This window comes from Cheilinus undulatus, linkage group 23 (genome assembly GCF_018320785.1).
Source record: "Cheilinus undulatus linkage group 23, ASM1832078v1, whole genome shotgun sequence".
In the NCBI taxonomy this organism is placed as follows: Eukaryota; Metazoa; Chordata; class Actinopteri; order Labriformes; family Labridae; genus Cheilinus; species Cheilinus undulatus.
In genome coordinates this window covers 23,332,045-23,356,774 of record NC_054887.1, presented here as the reverse complement: position 1 = coordinate 23,356,774, position 24,730 = coordinate 23,332,045, and the positions used below count along the sequence as shown (strand labels likewise).

Here is a 24,730-nt window from a genome sequence, read left to right as displayed (position 1 = left end):
GCAGATCAACAAAGCAAAACTGCCAGTGAAATCCCCGCAGCTGAGCAACAGCAGAGTAGCTCTGAGAAAGGAGCCGAGGACCACCCTCTCCCTGAGACAGAGCCTTCTAATCTCGAGCAACAAGCACAGAGTGCACCTGTCGGTGAAATCCCACAAGTTCAAGAACAACAGGGTAGCTCTGAGGATGTGACAGAGGACCCGGCTCCTCCTGTGGATACTAAGGAGCAAAATTTATCTGGTTTAGACCAGACGACAGTCCCTGCTGAGGCAGAAACAGAGCCAAGTCCACTGATAGCTCAGACTGAGGCTGCAGCTCCCATCCCTGAAAAGCCTCAAGAAGTGACAACAAATTCAGTTGAGCCAGAGGCTTCCAAGGGCCCAGAGTCATTATCACAAGATTTTGCTGTCACACCTGATCAAATGCCAGAATCTACAGCAGAGGAAAAAATAGCAGAGGCAGAACTTTGTGAGAAAGTCGTAGAACTCCAGGAAACTCAGTCAGTTCAAACACCAGATGATACGGGTGGAAATGAGAAGCAAACAGAGACCACTGCAGAACCTGAAGTCATGCATGACAAACAAGAAAAGGTAGAACCAGAGCCAATAAAGGATGATACCCCTCCTACTCCTTCAGCTGAGGTTAAAGAAAATACAGACAAAACTGAGGTCCCTAATCATGACAAAGATGAGCAAGAATTAAAGCCAGACCAAGAGAAATCTGTCGAATCAGACATTTCAGAAAATAAACCTGCTGTTTCAGATTCAAGTGAGGAAGTTAAGGCTAATAAAGTTATAGAAAATGAGTCAGCACCTATTAGTCTTGACCCAGCAGAAAAGTCTCCTCAGGTTGAAGAGGAAACAAAGCTACCCGAGGACAAAAAAGAGGAGAATGCTGTTGATAAAGTTTCGCAGGAAGTTATTCTCGAAGGTGAAATGGTTAAGCAGGAAATACCTGAGAGGGTTGAAGAGGTAAAATCAGATGAGATCAAAACAACAAACAACACTGCAGAGGAGAAAACTCCTGAAAAAGAAACAGTTGAGGAAGTGGCCAAAATTGAGAATTCATCTTATAAGGCATCAGAAGAGGAGGTAGTGCAGAGGAATGCAGATGCAGAGAGTTCAATTGAGGTAAAACCTGAAAAGGTGAATGCTTTAGAAGGAGAGGAAACAGAACAGAAAACACTTCAGGAGGCAAATGACCAGAAACCTCTGAAGGAGGAGGTTAATGAAGCAGAATCAAGTCCAGCCCCCTCGTGTACCGAGACAGAGATTGTTTGTCCTGCAAAAGAGGAAAGAGAATCAGAAACAGCCGGAGAGCCAGCTGTCGCTGAGGAAATCCCAAAAGAAGAGATACAGATACAAAAAGAACAAACAGAATTGCATGCTCAGGAAAGTCCTGTTGAGACTGTATCACTGCAGGAGAAGTCAGAGGAGACAGAAAAGCCTGCTCTAGTAGAGAGTGTGCCCCAGGGAGAGCAAAAGCAGACACCAGCAGATGCAGAGTTAAAAGACCTTAATGAACCGGAGAAATCAGACACTCTGGATTGTGAAAAAACTGAAGAGGTCAAAACCAAGGAGCCCATACAATGTGTAGAGATGTCATCCTCAGATATCATTAGTGAGACACAAGTCAAAGATACAGCCTGTGAGGGAGACGTCATCAAGGATGAGACAGGAACTAGTTCACAACACACAAACAGTGTTGCTGAAAATCATCCTGAAATAGAGAAAGAGGCATCAGCTCTGACAGGCAGTGATGAGAAGCAACAGGAGAACGCCACAGAGAATAAAGAAAAAGAAGAAACAACAGAGAATAAAGAGGTTGAGTCCCTACTTGTTGCTGAGAAATTCCAGGAACCTATTTTAATATCAGAGACGGTCTGTGACAAAGATGACACTGAACAGACCGATGCAGGAAAGCACGTAATATCATCAACTGGTGATGTGTCGGAAACAGCTTTGAAAAATGAGTCTGAAGTAGTAGCTCCTGCTCCTGTAGAAAAACCTGAAACCCCAGTCTCTGTAGTAGAAGAGCAGGAAAATGTCCAGAAGGTGGAGAGCACTGTCATGGAGGAGAAAGAGGAGGCTAAAGCTGAGCCTCTGGAAAAGCCCAGTGATGAGGATGCTGTTGCTGAGGTGACCATAGTTTGTAGCACAAGCTGTGCTGGACTGTGTTATTGAGTTGTGTATACATTGTACTCTTTTTGTACTGCATAGACCGTTACATCACAGCAGTCTCATGGGCATTTTAGTGGCAGAAAAACAGCAGACGCAGATCTAGAGAAACATAGGGAAGTTTGACTTGTGATGATTTACATTTTTGTATCACAGTTTCAATAACTAACAGTCAATAACAAGTATAGATGAACTGTCTATGGAAGCCCGTTTCCGCCAAATAAAAAAAGAAAAACTGGAAAAGGAAGGCAATTCTTGAAAAAAATCCTATATCATAATAATGAGATAAAAAGTTATAATTATGAGATAAAAAGTCAAAATTATGACATATAAATTCTAAATTATGAGATAAAAGTCGAAATCATGAGATAAGAATTCATAATTATGATGTAAAAAGTCAGAATTATGAGATAAAAAGTTATGATTATGGTATAAAAATTATGAGATTAGGAGTCATAATTATGACTTTTTATCTCAGTTTCTACATTTTCTCATATTTCGACTTTTATGTCATAATTTGACTTTATCTCATAATATCAACTTTTTATGTCATAATTTTGACATCTAATAATTATGACTCTTTAGCTCATAAATATGACTTTTCATTTCATGATTACGACATTTTCATCTCAATTTTTAAACTTTTTTCTCATAATTTAAAGTTTATATGTCATAATTTTTCACTTTCTCTCAAAACTTTGACTTTTAATCTCATAATTACAACTTATTTCATAATTATAACATTTTTCCTGATAATTTTGACTTGTCTCATTATTATGACTTTTTATCTCATAATTTCACATTTTTATCTCATAATTAGGACTTTTATTTCATGACATTTTCATCTCATTTTCGACTTTATATCTCATAATTTCGACTTTTTATTTCATAATTCCGACTTTTATCTCAAAATTACGACTTTTTGTCTCATGACTTTTTATATCTTCATTTTGACTTTTTATCTCATAATTATGACTTATCTCATAATTATAACTTTTTTCTGAAAATTTTGACTTTTTTCTCATTATTATGACTTTTTGTCTCATAATTTTGACTTTTTTATCTCATAATTGACTTTTATTTCATAATATGAAATTTTCATCTCATTTTTCAACTTTTTATCTCATAATTTCAATTTTTTTATTCATAATTCCGACTTTGATCTCAAAATTACGACTTTTTGTCTCAATATTATGATTTTTTATCTCATAATTTTGACTTTTTATGTCATAATCTTGACTTTTAATCTCATGATTATGATGTGATGCATTTAAAGACAGTAGGGAAAAAAATATTACCTTTGTAAATGCATAGTTGATAAGGTTTTCATGTCTGCTTTTCATGTTTTTAGAAAAAGCTCGGCAGCAAGTTGGTCCTTAATGCACGAAAACAAGCCAACAAACCTTTGTATACAATTTACTAGACAAGGTCACAATGTTGAAGAGATTCAGTAAAGAAATGTATAGGACTTGAGTTTTTCTTATGCGTACATGCTGGGTTTCTCTAAAACGTACAGAGATGTCTGGCCACTGTCACTTCGACCTTGACCCACTGAGCTGAAACATGTATGAGTCTGAAATCCCACCCCATTGCAAAGGGTTAGACAAGTTGTCTTTATCTGCCAAACAATTAAAATAATTGGAGGAGGCATCCAGATGGTCCCTAACAAACTGATGTAAATAGACTGCAAGCTAATCTTCTTCCATCAGCTAGGATCAGCCCATAAGACCCATTGTCACTATGTATAGACACAAACATTACTTCGAAATGTTTTCTTAACTTGCAAATGTCTGAAAAATGTGACTCTCTGTTCAACATAACGCTATACACATTCAAATCTCTACTAAATTCCTGTCAGTTCAGTGATTTACATCAAAAAAGTTGATGCTGAGTCAGAAAAACATAACAATACTATTACCATAAGGGTAGAAAGATTTAACTGAACATACTAGGCTTATATGCTACATGATAATGCCTCTTTGTTTCTTGCATTGAAACACAGAGTTTTTTTTATTCTTTCGAATTTAAATGTTTTCACAAACTGTAACCTTCTCAGGATCTTAAAACCAGATTACATATTCCTAGTTATGGAATCTAATGAAAAAAAATCTCTTTTGTTTTTATCCATCAGGTGAAAGCAGTGGACACCCTTAAAGACCCTGGAAAGACAGAAATGGTTACCAAGGAGGGCAGCCCCACCAGCCCATCAGACCTTTCAAAGCTGGAAAGCACGGTCCTTCCAATCCTCGAGGCCCAATCCAAGGATGATGAGGAGAGACAAACAGACACTCTCAAGTCTAGACGCAAATTAGAGGTGCTTCCTCTCTCCCCTGACTCACCAAGCTCAGAAGACGACAGAGAACTCTCTGAGACCAAAGCTGGACCGAAGAAAAAACTCCTTGTGCCCATGGATGTCAAAGCAGATTCACTGGAGGAAAGCAGTGAAAGCATCGGAAAAGAGAGCCCTATGTCAGGGGACGATGAAGAATTTATCCGAAAACAAATCATGGAAATGAGTGAGAATGAGGATGCTTCCCCATCTGATGAGGAAAACGTTATCCGGCGAAAGATTAGAGAGGATGAGAGGAAACAGATGGAACAGAAGAAGTCAGAGGCTGTAGAGAGGAGTACATCAGGAAAAGCCAGACGACTTACCAAGAAGAGCACTATAAGTCCAGATGATGAGGAACCTAAGGAACTCGGCTCATTGGATAAACCTGATGCAGACAAAAAGGAGGGATTAGATACAAAAATAGACGAGCAACAGACTGGTACTGCAATTCGTCAATTTGAAACTATGGACCTGAATGCTGTCAGCAGCCCAATACGTATTCCTAATAATGACGGAGACCCTGAAATGGAAAGCCTTACAGATTCTCCAGATGATCGGTCAAAAGGTGAAGGGTCATCCAGTTTACATGCGTCAAGCTTTACTCCTGGGACATCCCCAACATCCCTCTCATCACTCGATGAAGACAGTGACAGTAGCCCCAGCCATACACGTTCAGGTGAGGGGAAACAACATAGAAAAGCCAAACACAGACAGCCTGGTCAAATGCTACCTACTATTGAAGACTCCTCTGAGGAGGATGAGTTACGGGAAGAAGAGGAGCTCCTGAGGGAGCAAGAAAAACAGAAGGGCTCTGGAAAGAAATCTAAGAAAGACAAAGATGAGATTCGAGCCCAGAGAAGGCGAGAGCACCCAAAGACTCCTCCAAGTAATCTGTCCCCGATTGAAGATGCTTCTCCGACTGAGGAACTGAGACAAGAAGCAGAAATGGAAGAGATCAGACGATCATCTTGCTCTGATTTCTCTCCAAGTCTTGAATCAGATCCTGAAGGATTTGAAATACATGCTGCAAAGATTGCAGCGGTTCAAAAAACCTACCAACTGCCTACATCAGATTCTCTGCACTCCCCAACAGAGGATGAAAACATTGATAAATCCCCCAAAAAAGTTTTAAAATCTGCTGATGAGGCTTATGAGGAAATAATGCTCAAGGCCACATCTCCAACAGTTGAAAAGGGGGGGATCCAAACTGGAAAAGAGCCCCTCTATGGAGGCATGCTCATTGAAGACTATGCCTATACATCTCTTATTGACAATTCAAAGGCTGAACAAGAGGAGCCAGAGAAGATAGTTGTTCCTGCTCAACCTAAAAAGCTGAGATCTCCAGATGAAGTTTATGAAGATATGATTAAGAAAAGAAAAGAATTCATGAAGCTGGAGCAGGAATACCAAAATATGCAGCCCAAAAAGGAAACCCCCAACCCAGAAATAGTGTTGGAACCTGCTGAGAAAACCTTTTCAGAAAGTGGTACAGTAACTCTGGGAAAAGATGGGAAGCCATTGTTAGATGCTGAAGCTGCATATGAGGAGCTAATGAAAAGGGTGCTTACTCCTGGAACAAGTCCGACTCAGCCAGAGCCAGAGGTGGAAGCAGCATCTCGCAGGGCACTCCACCCTATCCCAGACTTAAGGGTGACACAGTGCTCCTCAGGAGAGTTGTCTTCTGATGAGGAAAGTGCTGTTAAGAAAGAAGAAACAAAAACTGCACCAGCGTCAGAAGCTGAGCCTGTGGCACCGATTTCTGAGTCTTCTCCGTCAGATCAACCGCCTCATACCATTGCTGAACCATCCCAGGCTGATGTTGACTTATCTGGTGAACTTCCAAAGACATCATCCCATGTCATTGCTGGTGTGTCACCCTTACCCACAGTGCCCCAGTACACACCCAGTATTCCCAGCGTTGTGTCAACTGCCCCCCCTGTGCCCCCAAAGCCAAGTGTGCTGCGGAGGGCTAGCTCTCAGGAAAAATCAGAAGAACCTGTTGTACCACCACTGCCTCCTCCCACACCACCAAAGCCCACTGTTTTTCCAAGGAAACCCCCAGTTCCTCTGCCGTCACAGGCTCCAGCAACTGCAGTCAGGCCAGAGATGGTACCCATGACTGCACCCCAAGGGCCACCTCCAAGACAAGGAGTCACACCAGTGTACAAACCTCATGTCCCCCCACCTGTTCCCCCAAAGCCTTCCATTCCAGCTGGAATCGGGGACAGTCACAGACCAGGGCATGGTGTCAAACCACCAATTGCTCCCAAGCCTGGCTCACAGCCCTCCTCACCTGCCCACGCCCAACATCCAGTAAGACCAACTGCACTTCCTACTGGCTCTTCTGACATAGCTCTAAATTTGAGCCCTTCCTCCGAGACCAAGCCTTTTCAGCCCTCACCAAAGTCTCCTTCTTCTCCAAGATATGCCAGCAATCTACGTGACACATATGTGGTTATCACACTGCCATCACAGCCCAGCTCTCCAGTAGACAGTATCTCAACTCAAGCTCCATCCAGCCCTAGTCCGGCTTCTCCTGCACACCATGCTCAACCTCAAGGCTATCAACAACCACAGCCCCAACCTCAGTCATATCCACAGCAGCATCCACAACCAACCCCTCCTCAAACAACGCGGGTGCCTCTGGCATACACACGTGTTACAGAATCCATTGAAAGTCAAGAGATTTGTGGTCCAGAAAAACATGTTTCCAGTTCTTGTCACATAATTGAAGCTATATCTGCCTCAGCACAGCCACCTGTGGTTATGCCCAACGTCATTTCTCAAGTAGTAACCACAGAGGTTCAAAGGACCACTGTCTCTGTTGTCCATGAAAGGACGCCACCACCAGTACCAGCTCCAAGGGCAACTGGTATCCCAGTCTCAATGGAGAAACCTAAGCCCCAAATACCAGCACAGAATGGACAGACTTTCCAACCTTCTGAGGTGGTAGATCTGAGGACTATGAAGGTGGACCCAGAGTCAGACATGAAAGGTGTTGATCTGTCTGCTGGCCAAGACTCAAGACGTCAGTCTCTGGCTACTGATGTCAGCCGTCAGAACAGCGCAGTGCAGTCACCTGTGGTCAACCTTAGTGCAGAATCATCTACTGTCTCCATAGTGACTGATAGCATCACCATTGTGACCTGCTCTGCCACAATTCAGCGATGTGATGCAGACACCACTCAAATATCTTCAGTACCCCTGCAGCTAACAAAAAATAAAGCATTTGAGCCTGTTTCTCAAATTATATACCGACCCATTGATTCTCAGCCCTCTACTAATGCTGCTACAGAGATCCCTATTAACCTCTCAGTTGGATCAAGCATAGGAGGAACTTTCCAGTCCATACCTGTGACTATTGCACCCACTTCTATTGCAAGCTGTGTTGCCAATGGATTAAATGCAGGTACAACCACAGTGGCAGGCGCTGTTGACCTTAGTACAACAAAACCCTTCAACACTGTGGTATCGGTGGATGCTGCTTCTTCAGAAGTGGCCACAGCAGTTATAACAGATGATGATGGCAAACCAGTGGATCTGACTGCAGGAAAAAGAGCAGTATGCTGTGATGTTGTGTACAAGCTACCATTTGCAGGAAGTTGCACTACTCAACAGCCAACCACACCTCTGCCTGAAGACCGTTTTGGATATCGTGATGATCACTACCAGTATGACCGATCACCTTATGGCATGAGAGGATTTGGTGGAATTAAACCATCGATGTCAGATACTAACCTAGCAGAAGCTGGTCTGTTCTTTTACAAGAGTAAGAACAGCTATAATTTTGGTGGTACCACAGAGGGTGCAGTAGATCTCACCTCTGCAAAGATTTCTGATGCAGGTCAGTGCAGTGACATTGCAGACCTGTCACTTAAATGTCCCTTTGAACTGCCTCCACTCATTCATGGCTAATGTTTTGGGGGCTTTCTTTGGGGGGGCTTTTTCTTTGTTTTGCATGGACAAACCATATTTTTTTGTTTTCTCATCACTATATTTTTGCATGTGCCTGCATGCTGTTTTTGTCAACTTGTTTATGCTTCTCAATATCGAAGATTTTTTTCTTTGTCATCTTTTTTTTTTTATAAATGGATAAGGCATGGCTTTCTTCAGCTTAAAAAAGTCTGAATTAATAAGACTCAACTGATATCTTTGATTTTTGACAGGTGAAGCTGTTGACTACTCCAAGAAAGGGAATTACGCTGGAATGACAATCCCACCCTATTCCCAAGCCAGAGTCACAAGTGTTGGTGGCACGCTCTTTGGTACAAGCAATGTCTTAAGATCATCAAATGGGGTAGTCTATTCCTCTGTAGCAGCACCAGTACCTTCTACGTATGCCATTACCACCCAGCCTGGGTCCATCTTTAGTACATCATACAACACACTGTCAGGTATGCATACCAGCGACACCATGCCATCCTTGTCAAATCTCCAGAACTTGCCACTTACAAGATCTCATAGTTTCCTGTCTACCATCTCTACTACTGAAGCAGAGGAGATGGGAGAAGTCCCACTCAATCTGGAGATATCTAGAGGGGGCACTACCACTGCACATGTAACATCTTTATCTCTTGACACTTACACTGACGCATCCCTAGAGGCTATAGCTGCTTCATTGGAGGCTCTGTCATCTCCCATGGTACCTGGAGATGGCCAATATATGGCAGAGCGTGAGAGGCTAGAGATGGAGAAACTCAAACAACAGCGCTTAGCAGAGGAATTAGAACGGGAGCGTCAGGAAATTCAGCGGTTCCGTGAGCAAGAACAGCTCCTAGTGCAAAAAGAATTGGAGGAACTACAAGCTATGAAGCAGCAGATCCTGACCCAGCAAGAAGAGGAAAGGCAGGCTCACCTTATGATGCAAAAAGAAACCTATGCCCAGCAACAGCAGCAGCTTGAGCAGATCCAGAGACTCCAAGAGCAACTACGCCTGCAACTGGAAGAGCAAAAGTTCCGTCAGATGTACCCAGATGGGGGGATACCAGGGCATGGCGTGCAGGAGGCAATTGTCTTAGGACCTGATGGCACAGTGCTGGCAAGAAAGATCACAGATAGTGGGTGCCAGACAGATGAAGAGGATGAAGCAGTCAGCAAAGCTTACACAGCAGGGAGGAAAAAGCGAAGTGCTAAAAAGAGTGTTGATAGCTGTGTGCAAACTGATGATGAGGATCAAGATGAATGGGAGGCTCAGACCAGAAGCCGGCAAAGCCGGCCACGCACTTCCAGGGGTGACAGGGGTGGGCAGTCAGACATGTCTCTTCAGGCCCACACCGAGATTTCAATACAGACAGATTCAGAAGGGAACATAATAATGGACTCCAGGATGGAGTTGTCAGACTCTGAAAGGACTTCACCAAAGAGACGACCTAACCCTCTAGAAATTGGCCAGTCTCCCAACCTTAAAGTTGATTCCTCCACACTTCAGGCTCCTAAGTCTCCCAAAGTGCTTTATTCTCCAATATCCCCCTGTATATCCCCTAGCAAATCCATGGAATTTGTGTCTTATGACAAATCACTGGGAGATACAAGCCCACAAAAGCTAAGAGGAAGTGTAGATCCATCTCATGGCTCTCCAGTAAGCCCAAGGGGACCAAAAGCAATGCAAAGATCCATGTCTGACCCGAAGCCCATGAGTCCAACAGGGGAAGAAAGGGCAACATCTGGTACCCAGTATGGGGATGGCTACACTGTAAGTACCTCCTATTACATAACACAAACAGTTACTAACATAGACAGAAAATGTTTCTTTAAACATTGAGAAAAAGAGGTGTTATTTCTGTGGAAAATGTTATTTTTGCCAATAATGCTGATTTCATTGGAGATGATTACTCGAACGGTCTACAACACCAGCAAACAAGTTGAGTCATTATTGCTCTGTAATTGGTGTTAGCATTTATTCATGCATGAATTCAGAGCCTTCCAATTCATATTTTAAATCAACAAGAGGCACTGAGAATTCCTCTGCCACATCACAACAGAGCTGGCCTTATAGGATGTTCCAAAGGATGTTCCAAGGGATGTACCAAGCCCCTGATATGACTTAAGAAATAGTAATAAATGAAAGTTTGAACATCCAGATGAAGGCATACTATGTGCAGCAGGCAGTTATTTTCTGGTGTGTTTCATTTAAAGAATCATAGTATATATTTCTTCCATTACACTGTACACTAAGGAATGTTTTGACTTATGTACAAAGCCATAATTTAATTTAATATAGTTTAGTTTAGTTGTCAGTTGACGTTTATAGGGGAAAAAATAATTAAAAGGAAATAAATGAAACAATTCTGTGTGGCTCCTGGCTCTTATGGGATATGGAAGTCAGTTTTCTGCCTCGGCAAATTCACTTCTGAGAAGCCCATACATGCATAAAAAGATGGGAAATAAGCTGAGCTTGCAGAAAAGTACTGAGCTGTCAGAGAACCGAAGAGGTGCAATGTGAATAAATTAATTTGAAAAAAAGATACAGAAGAGTGTGCAGTTTAGTGACTGGTGTGTACCAGTTACTCAATCAAATACACCAGGTGCATAGTCTGGTCATGACTTTATAATAATACACTATCAAAAGACTCAGAATTAAGGATCTTTTACAATTTGTGTATTGCATCTAGAGTCAGAGTTTAGCAACAATTTTCAAATTATATTATCTTGAAAGCAGTTTCCTACAATCATAATGACTTTTTCTTGCTTTTCCTACAGGGGAAAGGTAGCACACCAACAGGAACTCAAAAGAAGGTGAAGCGGACCCTACCCAATCCACCATCAGAAGAAGAGTCAACCACCAGTGGTCAAACGGCATATCCCACTGGTTCTGCCCGCCGCAGAATGTGCCGTAATTCCAACATGGCCCGTGCCAAGATCCTACAAGACATTGACCGTGAGCTAGATCTAGTGGAGCGAGAGTCTTCTAAGCTCCGCAAGAGACAAGCAGAACTAGACGAGGAGGAGAAAGAGATTGATGCCAAGCTCAGGTATTTGGAGATGGGCATAAATCGTAGAAAAGATGCTTTACTGAAGGAGCGGGAGAAGAGGGAAAGAGCTTACTTGCAGAGTGTTGCTGAGGACAGAGACTACATGTCAGATAGTGAGGTTAGTAATATCCGAGAGACTAGAGGTGGGCTTGGAGACGGTGAAGATGAGGATATGGAAGGTCATGGGCTTGAACGTCCCAGAACAGCTCCTCAGTCAGAACTGGATGACTTTGTTCCACCTCAAACCAAGCATGAATATGGAAAATACTCACAATACCAATACCCTCAGAGCCAATACCAGCAGTCTCTATACCAGACTCCCCAGTCCTACCAATCTCATTCTGTCTACTCATCGGTCCCCTCACTCACGAGCTCCCAGCAACAGAGTTACCACCAAATGCTGCTGTTGCAGCAGAAGGCTGCCAGACAAGCAGCCCTCCTCTCAGAGTTAGATGCAACTAAATATGATGTCATTAGCCGCCAGCCTGACCCCACATCATCAGCTTATCTAGGAGTCAAGTATGACAAATATGGAAACCACCTTGATCTCAGAGCACTGGAAGTTGGAAGCATGGCACGTAGCCCAATGTCAGGTGTTTCTGATTCCTATTACACTGACGTAGATCACCATACACCTCGGAGTTACATGTTGCTAGAAGATGCTGCAGAGCTGGCTAAGGGTTCCACAGGTCTTTCATCATCTTATAGTCTTGCAGAGAGGGAACTGGCAAAGGCAGAGAAGCTGCTGCGCCGCAGTGCTGCAGATCTGGGGTCTACTGACTACTTGGGATCAACTTCTAGACTTCATACTTACGGAAAGACCCCTGATGAAGAGGATACAATGGAGGAACCCTATGAATTGAAACTGCTGAAGCAGCAGCTAAAGCAAGAGTTTAGAAGAAGTACAGGTGGGACAGAAAACTTGGAACAACTGGCAGGTCTTTCCCAGCACTACTATACCCCTAGCTCTGGTATTTCTAGTTACTCCCAAAGACACTATCCAAAGTCAGACAAATACAGCATCAGCCGACTTACCCTGGAGAAGCAGGCAGCTAAACAGCTCCCGGCTTCAATGTTGTATCAGAAACATAAGACTCCAATAGTAGATCCTAAGATCTCCTCAAAGTATTCCTCTATGACAGACAGCAGAGCTTTGGAGACGGACTATACAAGCTATCTTGGGTCCACGAGTGCATCCCCACGATCCAGCCGGCTCATGCAGGATGAGATTACCTTTGGCCTCCGCAAGAATATCGCAGAGCAGCAAAAATATCTAGGCTCTACCTTGGGTGCTAATTTGGCTGGGTCACTGAACCTAGGCCAGAGTTTAGGTTTGGACTCAGCCTATCCTAGTGGTAGTCGCTCCAGACCCTCATCAAGGCCCACATCTTGCTACGGTCTGGACTTGTCTATCAAAAGAGACCCTTCGAGCTCATCACTTAGGCTCAAAGGGGATGGTGAGGCATCTGGAGACGGAACAAGCTATCAAACCCCTTCTGGTCGCACCAAACCCACCAGCCTTCCTATTGTGCAAAGTGGGCGTGGAAGAATACCAATAGTGGCCCAGAACTCTGAGGAAGAGAGTCCACTGAGCCCTGTGGGGCAACCCATGGGCATGGCTCGTGCATCGGCAGGTCCTCTGCCGCCAATTTCAGCTGATTCAAGGGACCAGTTTGGTTCCTGCCTGTCCTTGCAGGATTCCCAGCAACAGCAACATATCAGGGAAGAGCCAACGAGGGGTAGGGGTTATGTGCTGCTTGATGACCTTCAGGGCACCATGTCAGATAGTGAAGGTAAAAAGGCTCAGCAAATTGTCTCTCTTTCTCTTCTTAATGTTTTATCATTAAGAGTCTATGGTTGTAGGTTTTCTTGCATGGTTGTAGTACCTCTGTCTAATATGTGTTTTGTGGAAGATCTGCAGGAATCTATTCACACATCATGTTTTTATTTCTACTTCAACTTTTATGAACGTATCTCATTTGTTTCTTGATTACAGTGTATTTGTCCAATCAGTTAAGATTTAGTGTGCATGCATACCTTTGTACGTTTTGTTCTTCGCTTACAAGGTGTGCTTGAATGTATCGTTATGCATGTGCTGCTTCTGTCTGCATTCCAGAATTGTGTAATATTTTCCTATATTAGTTCTCTGCATGAAACCGTACTAAGTTTCTTGTAGCCACACTGTGTGGGAGGGTTCCCAACAAAAATAGCAGTTCTTTACTTGTGGCAGTCTGCATTTTATTTAGAGCATGTAGCCATTGGAAGTTCCCCCCTTTAAGATGTTTATAGTCTGCTAAATTCTGCTTGGGCCAATATAGCAGAGTAATCCTCTTGAACTTAGGGTTAGGGTTAGCCGTAGGTCATATTTAGAACTCCTGTTCCCAGAGAAATAACACTCTAAAAAGTGCCTCATCCACTTGCAAAATTCACATGATTGGCTGAGAACTACATCCGTTAAAGGAGTTCTTTCAAAATAACATAAGACAGTACTATTGTATTTTCATACTGTTAGCTTTACTTTTGGATCCAACAGTTGTTAATATGTCATGTTTATAGTGGATAGTGTGGGTTAGCTTTTAATATATTAAGTCTGATAATATTGCTGTGGTTGTACTTATTATGATACCAAATTATGGGTAAAATAAACATGATAAATAATATACAAAGTAATAGAAAAATAATGACAGCCAGCATTGCCATCATATAGGGAGACCTTGATTGTGTTTTTTAAATGCATGATATTTGTTTAAGATAGGTGTCTGTGTTCAATAAACACAAAGCTTCCACTTGCATGTCTTGTCATTCCTACTTGCTTTTCTGTGCTGTGATGCATCTGTGTCTCTATGTTGCATGGAATACATTTATACCTCTTAGTCCTGTCTTTAGTCCACGTTTCCTTGTACTAGTACTCCCTCACTTTTACAAAATTGACATTCTCTTTTCATAGGCATATTTTATGCACCATTTTTTTTTCAAGACAAGACAAAAACTTACCAAAAAAAAGGATAAAGTAGAAATTTTCCTGAAAATATATGGTTGGAAGTAACAGTTGTTGAGCAAATATAAGGATCTGAGGGTTGTTTTAAGCTCTGTTACTGAAAGCATATTACTTAAGAGCTGTCACCGATCAGAAGATCCACCTGTTATAATATATGCTAAAGAGTTTCTTGTCATTATCCACCTTATTCCTAGCCCTCATGATACCTTACATGAATTATAGGTGTGACTTCCGGTGCTGGCTGTCACTGAATGAGGGGACAGAGTTTCCCATAGTAACGAGACGCTAATCCAAGAGACTCAGGGATTAAAACGTGTGAAGATCATCTGTTACACCTCAAACAGGATAATGTGATTATTTTTCTGTCTTCCACTACTGAGGGATAAGAGGACAATAAGGAGAAATGGCCTTAGATAACGTACATAAGTATATGTAGAGGACTTTATTAGCTATCAGTATTTGCATTGTGATAAGGGTCAGGTTTTGTTTAATGCGATGGAACATGACTTTATATTCTTGAAAGCAGGTGTAAGAGCCAAAAACGAGCCTTAACATCTCAATGAAACCACATAACCTGGGTTTTACTTGAAAGGTTGTTTGCCATGTTGTTAAGTTCTGGCTAATGATATTTCAATCAGGAGAGACTTAATACCAGTTCAACAATAATTTATTCAACAAATTCCTGCCCCTTGTCCCCAATTCTGTTTGTGATTTTTATGGACAGGATCTTGAGGCACAGCCAGGGGGAGCAGGGTTTTCAGTTGGGCAACCTCGGAATTTCATCTCTGCTTTTCGCAGGTGATGTGGTTCTTTTGGCTTCTTTAGCCAGGGACCTCCAGCAGGCACTGGGACGGTTTGTAGCTGAGAGCGAAGCGGTCAGGATGAGGGTCCGCACCTTGAAGTCTGAGGCCATGGTCCTCTGCTGGAAAGTGGTGGATTGCTCCCTCCAGGTGGGGAGGGTGTCTTTGGCCCAAGTGAAAGATTTCAAGTATCTCGGGGTCTTGTTCCCGAGTGAGGGTAAAATGGACCGAGCGATCGACAGGTGGATTGGTGGAGCATTGGCAGTACTGCAGATGTTGTGAGGAGGGATGATCCGGAATGCAATCGATCGTTTCCCAACCCTAATCTCACAGTCCATTCTACTATCACTCGTTACAAAGATCACCAGGTCCTTGAACTCCTTCACTTGAGGCAAAGACTCATCCCCCACTGGGAGGGAGCAATCCACCATTTTCTGGCAGAGAACACCGGCTGATCCTCATCCCGACTGGTTTGCACCGAGTTTTCTAAAAATGAAGCCATATTTGCTAAACTTTGGTTGAAGTCCTTTCAAAACAGCCACTGTTGGTGGTTAGCCAGTATGGCTTACCACTGGGAGAAACATAACTTTCCCCCTTACAGTGTATCACAGGAAGTTTCACCCATAATCATGTCTACAGTAGAGCCCCTGGAATAAGGTGGATAGTCAAGAATTCTTTTTAAGCAATGTTTAGGGAAATCTTAGTTAATATCATACCAGCATTTGGTGAATCCATACTTTTCAGTCTTGACCAGGGCATATTTTTGCATTAATTCATGTTTACTAATGGGAGCACTTCATTATAGCAGCTGATTAAGTTCCTAGGCAGAGGGTATGTTTCATGAAAAGGATTTGAAGAAATGATTAGGGGTTTCAGATTCTTTTAAAAATCTTTGTTGTTTGTCTGGTTTAAAATTGTAATGATCCCCTCATAACTAATTGCATAAATTCATTTTTAAAAATGCTAATTTTGCAATGTAAACCCATGTGCCTTGATTCCAGCTGTAAGTGATTCCCTGATGGCTTTGAACAGAGAGGATGCAACCAATGGTAGAGTATTAGTTAAGTTTCCTAGTTATCCATAAGCTAACATATTAACCTGCACCAGTAGTGGAATTCATATCAGCATAAAGTAAAGGTGAAATGTTGGGGAGGTTTGAAATTCTCATAAAAGCATAGAGTGAAATTCCTAAATTTCAACTGAAACTTTAAATTTTGAATTTTCTAACACATCAAAGGCACATCTTATTCCTAACAACATGAATGACAAATACATAAACCCAACATTTACATTCATAGAAATTATAGCACTGTTGGCTTATATCCTGCAATAAACAATGTACTAATACCCTTATTTATTCTTAAACTGCCTTTTCCCTGCTTTTTTGCAATCCCTGCAAAATATTTTCTGTTGCTTGCAATCCTTCCTGATTTCCACAAGTCTCAAACAAGCACTTTTTCTCACACTTGCATTCCTCAAATTTTTGCCCCTATCACTAATTAGAAGATTTTACAGTGATAAATTCACCTCTTATTGCATGCACCATGATAACAAAAAAGCCCTGCTATATTTGATAAGATGGAGTGTTCCAGGTTTTTCTATGGTTCTGAAACAGTACCTGTTTTATCCTTGAAGCCTACCACCTTCGACGAGAAGAGACTGATTGGTTTGACAAACCTAGAGATGGACGGCCAGAGAACGGACATGAGAAGAGACAGGTGAAACATGTAAACCACACATATACACTGTGAAGATGAGCGCTCACATGTACCTTGCAGTAATGAAATGCATGCACCCACTGTCGATCACCTGGACATTTATGTGGTAACGCAATACACTTAAATCTATCATATATGTCCTTTTTGCAAAGAATCCATACTTAACTTTTTTTCCCATTTACCTTGAACATACATGACATCTCACCATTGTGTATGGGCCGCAGGGAAAAGGCCCATATTACCCCTTCCCACACCTCAGGGTCAAACTGCAGAGGGACCTCAAAGACCGCAGTGTCTCAGGTAAAGTACCTCAGCTTACTACAGCTTTTCCATTCAATTACATGAGCAGCATGCTGCAGGAGAGGGAAGGATATGCTTTCAGAGGCATGTATTAAAAGCTAATGTGTTATTGACTGTGATGCATGCATTAGATTTTATTGACCCCGTTGCTTACTGACTGCATCTAATATGCACCATTTATAGCGTAGACTTTGTTTTCCTTTAACCTAATATGAACCATAATAAAATATAGATTCATAATTATTTTTTAAAAATGACGTAAGTAAAAAGTACACATTGATATGAATAATAACGCCAACTCTGGGTTTACAAAGCATGGCTTGTCTGCTTCATGCACGTTATTTACTTTATATTCATACCAGATCTCAAGAACCTCACAAGTCACTTCCTGTACCATTACGTTCCATCACACCATTCCTCCAGGCTCAAAGCAGGCAGACATTTCATTTCCTGGCTCCTCTTTTGATTTGGCTCCTCTCCACGCTGATCACTCATTGCCATGCTCAAAATGGCGTATCTCTAACACTCAGGATTATCTTACGTAATTAACAAACAGCCCACAAAGGAAGCATTCAGTTTATGAGGACCACGTGCTGAACTGGATGCCCTGGTGTTTATTGTGTTCTGTTTTTTAACCATGGCAGTGTGTTTTATACTCAGAAAAACAGGGGCTCTGCTTCTTAAGGTGGCGATAGGTTAGGCATAGCTTTTGTCAAAACTCTAATAAAAGGAGGGATCATTTGTGGATAAGCAGAAAAATGGTAAAAAGATACCACCAAACCTAGAAACTGGAGGATTTTGACACCTTATCTTTTAATGAGCCTTTAGAGAAAGTACCTACTTTTTATATCACATACAGTGCATGGAAAAAGTATTCACTCCCTTGGATGTTTAACCCTTTCACTGAGTTTATAAATAAGTCATGCTCAATATAATTTGGCTTTTTGAAAAAATAAATTACAATAAAAACCTAGTAATGTCAACTAAATAAAATCATGTAGTATAAAATGAGTGACTGCATAAATATTCGCCCCTTTCCTTTGGCTGCAATCACAGCACTGAGTCTGTAAGGATAGGTCTCAATCAGGCTTGCGCATCTGGACACTGTAGTCCATTCTTCTTCACAAAACTGCTCAAGCTCTGTCAGGTTGCTTGGAGATTTGTTGTGAACATCCCTTTTTAAGACCAGCTGCAAATTCTCTATCAGATTGAGGTCTTGGCTTTGACTCGGCCACTCTAGAAAATTCACCTTATTGTCTTTAAATCGTTATTGTGGTTCTCTTGCAGACTGAATATGAATTTCCTCCAGGATTTTCTGTATTTTGACCCGTTCATTTTAACCCCTACCTTTAGAAGCCGTGAAGGGCTGGCTGCCGAGAAGCATCCCCACAGTATGATGCTGCCACTACTGTGCTTCACAGGTGGGATGGTGTCTTTGTGGTGATCTGCAGTGTTTGGTGTCTGCCAAACACTGTGTCTTGTCTGATGGCCAGAAAGCACCACTTGGGTCTCATCAGACCAAAGGGCTTTCTTCCTCAGCAGGTCTACCACATGCCCTTTGGTGAATTCTAGTCAAGATTCAATGAGTTTTCTTCAACAGTGGCTTTCCCTTTGCCACTCTCCCATAAACCTTTGACTGGTGAAGAACCCGGGCAACAGTCTTTGTCTCTCCCATCTCAGCTGCTGAAGCTTGTAACTCCTTCAGTGTAGTCATAGGTGTCTTGGTGGCCTCTCTCACGAGTCTCCTTCTTGCACCGTCACTAAGTTTGTGAGGAGGGTCTGATCTAGGTAGGTTTACACATGTTCCATATTCCTTCCATTTCTAGATGATGAATTTATTGAACTCTAAGGGATTTTCAGTGCCCTGGACATTTTTTTGTACCCATCCCCTGACTTAAACTTTTTAATAACCTTTCTTCTGAGTTTCCTGGAATGTTCTTTTGTCTTTATGGTGTAATGGTAGCCAGGAATACTGATTAACCAGTGACTGGACCATCCAGACACAGGTGTCTCTATACTACAATCACTTGAGACACATTTACTGCACTCAGGTGATCGCCGTTTCACTAATTGTAAGACTACTAGCACCAGTTGTCTAGACCTCTGTTGAATTAGGCCAGTCACTTTAAAAGGGTGAATATTTATTCAGTCACTTAGTTTACATTAAATACATTTACATTTTGTTTAGTTGACTTTACTTTTTAGAAACCTGTTTTTACTTTGACATAAAGGTGTTTTTTGTCTCTTTATTAGTCAAAAAATCATATCGACCATGATTGATTTATAAATCAATAACATGGTTAAACATCCAAGGGGGTGAAAACTTGTATAGGCACTGTAGCAAATCTAAAATGCCCAGAGTTCAAGTGATTAAACATTGGCTGAACCTGTTAAGCCACGTCCCTGTCTGTTATGTGTTTAAATTAATAAGAAATACTGAAAAATAGATCTAAGTAGCTTGAACTCAACATGTTTCATTAGAGTCAAATAATGAGATGACAGCGGACTTCTCTGCTAAGCTAGCTAGCTTTAGTAGGCTTTTTTCATTCATGAATGAGTTGTATATTACCTTACTGAGCTCTCTTAGTTGGAAAAATCTCCTGTTAAATAAAACCCTAAGTTTAAGCTAAGGCTGTGGAAACATCTAGTTAGCTTATGTTAGCTTTTCTTTCTGCTGTGGCTTTCTGGTGATATGTTTCAATGGGAGTAGAGTTTTTAATACTGTACAGAGAAAAACCTTTTTGATGCAATATTGATGTCTAAGCTGTAAAAAGGGCTGTCTTTAGTCAATTTTGCCAAATATGCTAGCATTTTATCTTTTGTTTGTACTTCTTTTTTTACCATTTGTTTTGTTTACCTCTGTTAGTTGACATTAAAAAAGAGGATAAGCATATTAGCTTACTTATGGACTAGCTAAACTAAGTTAATGACACTCGCCGGTCTTTGTGGTCCTTACAGGGAATGGTCTGGGTATCCGAGTAGTTGGAGGGAAAGAAGTCCCTGGTAGTAATGGAGATATTGGAGCCTATGTTGCTAAAGTCCTGCCTGGTGGAGCTGCTGAGCAAACAGGAAAGATTCTTGAAGGTAAGCTGTTAGCTATATAGTTTGCAACATTTTGAAAAAAATACTAAATGTTGTGTTGATAAGGTCCTTAGGTTTAGTTGGAATCATTGTTGTAGCTACAGAAGGTTGAACTGAAATGAATAAGGCTACTTCTTTCAACACAACACCTAGTTACCATTACAGATGCCAACCCACGGATGAATGACCTGTGATTTCACTCTTTACACACCTCTCTCTGACACCACCTCAGGATAAATTGCTGTGCGGTATATTAACAGGAACACATTTCATGAGGTGTTATTGATTTCACATGGGGGAGTCTGTGAACTGTTAACCCTCTCACCCTCCCAGTCCATCTGTCTACCCATAGTCCCCTTTAATCTCTGGGTTGAGCCACACTGAGGTGTCGGACAATCGGTAAAGCTGTGGCCTGAGCCTTTTTGAAGCTGTCGTTCTGCTGATGTATGGATGATGAAAAGGAGAGGGGAAAAATACTACCCAGTTTGGACCAATGTAGCGTGCTATCCATCTGCCTGTGCTGTGTTGACGTGTAGGGTGAGCGTGGGCAGTTCTTTAGTACTTTCTGTTCTTGTTTGTGTCTCCCACTTTCTTCTTTTTAATCATTCAACATTACTGCCAATTCTGTGATTCTTTCTTCTACTTCCTGATACCATTCAGAAAGTGGTGGAATGAAAATGCGTTGGACAAATACAAGGGAAACAAAAATATCTGGAAGGAATATGAAAAACTGTGACTCCTATTTGCTTTAATTCCTCACCTTTAAGTTTTCTTTCCAAAATGATGCTAACAAATTTGAATTGTAAATCAATATTAAAACGCAGGTGTACTGTGACAAGAAAAGGAGGTATATAATTTTAGATTAAACAAGAAAAATTTCAAAGTTTATCATGGTCAGTGAGTTCAAAGCTAACAGTATTGTGCTAAGGGAGCACATGCAATTATGAAGATAATATACAAAGTGTGTTTGTATGCTAATGTTTGCAAATTAGCACTGAAGAGTGATTTGAACTGAACAACTACAGTTACATTGGAAAATTATTAGTTAGAGTTATTAACTCTGTAAGCGCCATTATATACACAGATAACAGGGCTACGTAGCCAGTCGAGCTAAAGCAAGGCTAAGGTAGCTAAAGCTTAGCTCACAAAGCAGCTAGGTAGCATACATAGGTATGTAAGGTATGTTGTCTATGTAGCTATGTTAGCTTCAGCTACATTTGGTAAAGCTCACTTAGCTATAAATAAAGTAGCTATGTAGCTAAAATAGCTAAGGTAGCTAAAGCTAAGCTCACAAAGCAGCTAGGTAGCATACATAGGTATGTAAGGTATGCTGTCTATGTAGCTATCTTAGCTTCAGTTACATTTGCTAAAGCTAACTTAGCTATAGATAAAGTAGCTATAAAGCTAAGGTGGCTAGAAGTAAGCTCACAAAACAGCTATGTAAACTACAAAGCTATGTTATCTATGTAGCTATGTTAGCTTTAGCGCCATTTGCTAAAGCTTACATTTCTTAAGATAACTTAGCTATAGATGAAGTAGCTATGAAGCTAAGGTGGCTAAAACTAAGCTTACAAAGCAGCCATTTAAACTACATAGCTATGTTATCTATGTAGCTATGTTAGCTTTAGCTACATTTTCAAAAGCTCAAGTAGCTCAAGCTAACTTTGCTATATGAAAAAGTAGCTATGGAGCTTATGTCACTAATGCTAATTTCACAAAGCAGCAATGTAAAATACATAGGTATGGTATTTATGTAGCTATGTTAGCTTTAACTATATTTGCTAAAGCTAACATTGCTAAAGCTAACTTAGCTATAGATAAAGTAGCTATGTAGCTAACATAGCTAAGGTTGCTAAAGCTTAACTCACAAAGCAGCAATGTAAACTGTATAGGTATGTTATCTTTGTAGCTATGTTAGCTTTAGCTACATTTGCTGAAGCTCACATTGCTAAAGCTTACTTAGCTACACTAGTTTATGTACTAACTTTAAGTTATTATTTTGTTAATCTAAAACTGGAATTTTGTTTTACCATCAAATGACTGTACTTCCTCTCTGAGATATACGACAGCTCTGATAAACAGTCATTAAGAGTGGACATCAGACGGTTCTGTCTTTATCCAGACCCTTCTCAAACATTTATTGTAAATCCAGATTCATATCTGCTCTGCTTTGCTTCCTCCTTTTTTTTACATTTTTTTGCATTTTTACCTTTTGCACTGAGAGAATGCTGCGGTGTAGGCTGAAAGCTGTCAATGATGGCTTCAGCCAGAGAGTCAAACTGCATCTGAGGTGTTGTTAGTCAGAAAGGCAACACCACCCATGCTAACACCCATAACCCTGTCATCAACACTGAGCAGAACGGCCGCGGTTCGCGCAGCAGGAACATGGTGTCTCCGCCTCTGTGGTGTGAATATGTGGAAATGTTGTCAGATTCAACAGACTTAGCGTCACAGATCCACAGAAACCTAGCGGCTCTGAAATTCAGGTTTCCTTGAATGTGATCAAAATGCAACACACTCTCAAATGTTAAAATGTGATTATTCATAGCAGCGTGAAAATACAGTAGCTCCCTTGTTGCTCCCACTTGCAGCTCGAGAGTATCGGCGCAAACAGAGGACCCTCCTGATGAGCTGTTTCAATCGGTGTAAGTCCTGCCAGCGTGCAGGGTGTGTTTTAGAGGATGCAGTGGGTTTGCTGTGCTGTGTTGACTCATATTTGCTTTTTTCTGTATCACTCAATAGAAAAGAAAATCCTTCTTTAAGAAATTGCCTTCAGATTCTTCCCATAATGCACCTTGTTGCTTATCAAATAATAAAAGTATGTCTTAAATACCATGATTGCATTTGTAAGTTAATTCTAACCCTGTGATGCACTCCATGTCTCCACAAGCAGCTTTGCCACACAGCTGTTGTTCAAGCTGTCACAAACATTTATCTCCCCAGTTTTGCCTCGGAGTCTGATGCACTTTGAGAGCGAGAATCAAAGCTTGTTTTCTCACAAACCATCAAAGATGGCTGCTAGACCCTGAACTTGTTGCTTGTTTGGTTTAGAATAAATTCCTTTAAATCCTTTGAATCAGAGCTGCTCCGTTCACGGCTTTGATTCATTTTTGGTTTAATATGAGACATCCACAGCCGCCTATAAGGGGGGAGAAAGGGGAAGGCTTTCTGGGACCCAGCCAAATGGGGGGTCCATGGAGGTCAGGACAACCATGGTCCATGGTAAAGTTAACTTGGGTTGACCAAATTCATTTTTACATGAATAAAAACAACCTTTTTTTTTTTTTTTCCCAAGAGTATATTTATTCTGTGGTTTTAGCCTTTTTAAACTGTAAGCCCCCTTTCTTTGGTAATGTTAACACTGTGGATGTGCACATAAAACTAAATAATTTGGAAAATAAAGTCAGACTTAATAGCAGTGGTGTATTTAGTACTTTTGGGCCCAGGGTGAACACAGATATGGAGCCCTCCACATCCATTGTTCTTCCCCTTTTAAATTATATTTATCAAAGAAAGTCCTACTTGCAACTTGATTTAAAATACAACCACAAATAATTGTGTAGAAATGTTTTTGTCCAGGCAGATTTCCACACGTCTATTTGGAGACTCTAAATGGACATCTGGTAACCAAATGACGCTAGAGCAATATAAAGTAAATTTGCATATTCCATTTTGGATTTTTTCTTCTTTTTTGGTCATATTTTACCAATGAAAAGCTCTCAAAAAGAGTCCAAATATATTTTGTTTTAGTCCTTATATAACATCTATTTTAGAATATTTGTTAACATAAAAGTTGGAAAAAAAATCATGATTCACACAAATATTTACTTTGACTATTTTATGCTTTAATGCCACTATAACATGACCAAGTTTACATAGTATTTTGTGCCTTAAATGAGTTTGTTAACCCCTTAAAATTTCAAAGTTAGTTATGTATTCAAGGGGCCCCTAGTAGGTTGGGATTAGCTAAGCAGTAATGGTCACAGATATCAGGAAGAAGAAATCCAGACAGCTTTAAGTGGAAAATATCAAATAATTGCAAAAAACAGGTGAAAAGTGGCAAAAATGGGCCAAACAGTGCAAAAATAGACAAGAAGCCAAACAACATGCAGAAAAATGGTGAAAAGGGGTTAAAAAGTGGCATAACTGTGTATACAGTGGAAAATGGGTTTCAAGTGGCAAAGGGTAAAAAGAGGCAAAAAACTTTGAAAAGTGGCGAAAAAGGGGCAAAAACTGGGCACAAATGCTACTCATCCAACACAAATGCATTGATTTGATCAATAAATCACACCAGTGGAGGGCCCATTCTCTGGATTTGTCAGGGGTGCAGTCAGTTCTGTTGGTGGGCCTGGAGA

The 24,730-nt window shown here is 41.1% G+C and overlaps 1 protein-coding gene across 1 annotated transcript in view; it reads left to right on the top strand.

Annotated features, from left to right (window-relative positions):
- Positions 1–24,730, top strand: part of pcloa (piccolo presynaptic cytomatrix protein a) — a 79,809-nt gene that overhangs the window by 28,026 nt on the left and 27,053 nt on the right. Inside the window, exons 5-11 of the mRNA XM_041781357.1 lie at positions 4,307–8,351; positions 8,674–10,199; positions 11,207–13,271; positions 16,278–16,325; positions 16,912–16,994; positions 17,219–17,294; positions 20,253–20,378. Of these exons, the coding sequence (XP_041637291.1) occupies positions 4,307–8,351; positions 8,674–10,199; positions 11,207–13,271; positions 16,278–16,325; positions 16,912–16,994; positions 17,219–17,294; positions 20,253–20,378 (7,969 nt within the window). The remainder of the gene's footprint in view (positions 1–4,306; positions 8,352–8,673; positions 10,200–11,206; positions 13,272–16,277; positions 16,326–16,911; positions 16,995–17,218; positions 17,295–20,252; positions 20,379–24,730) is intronic.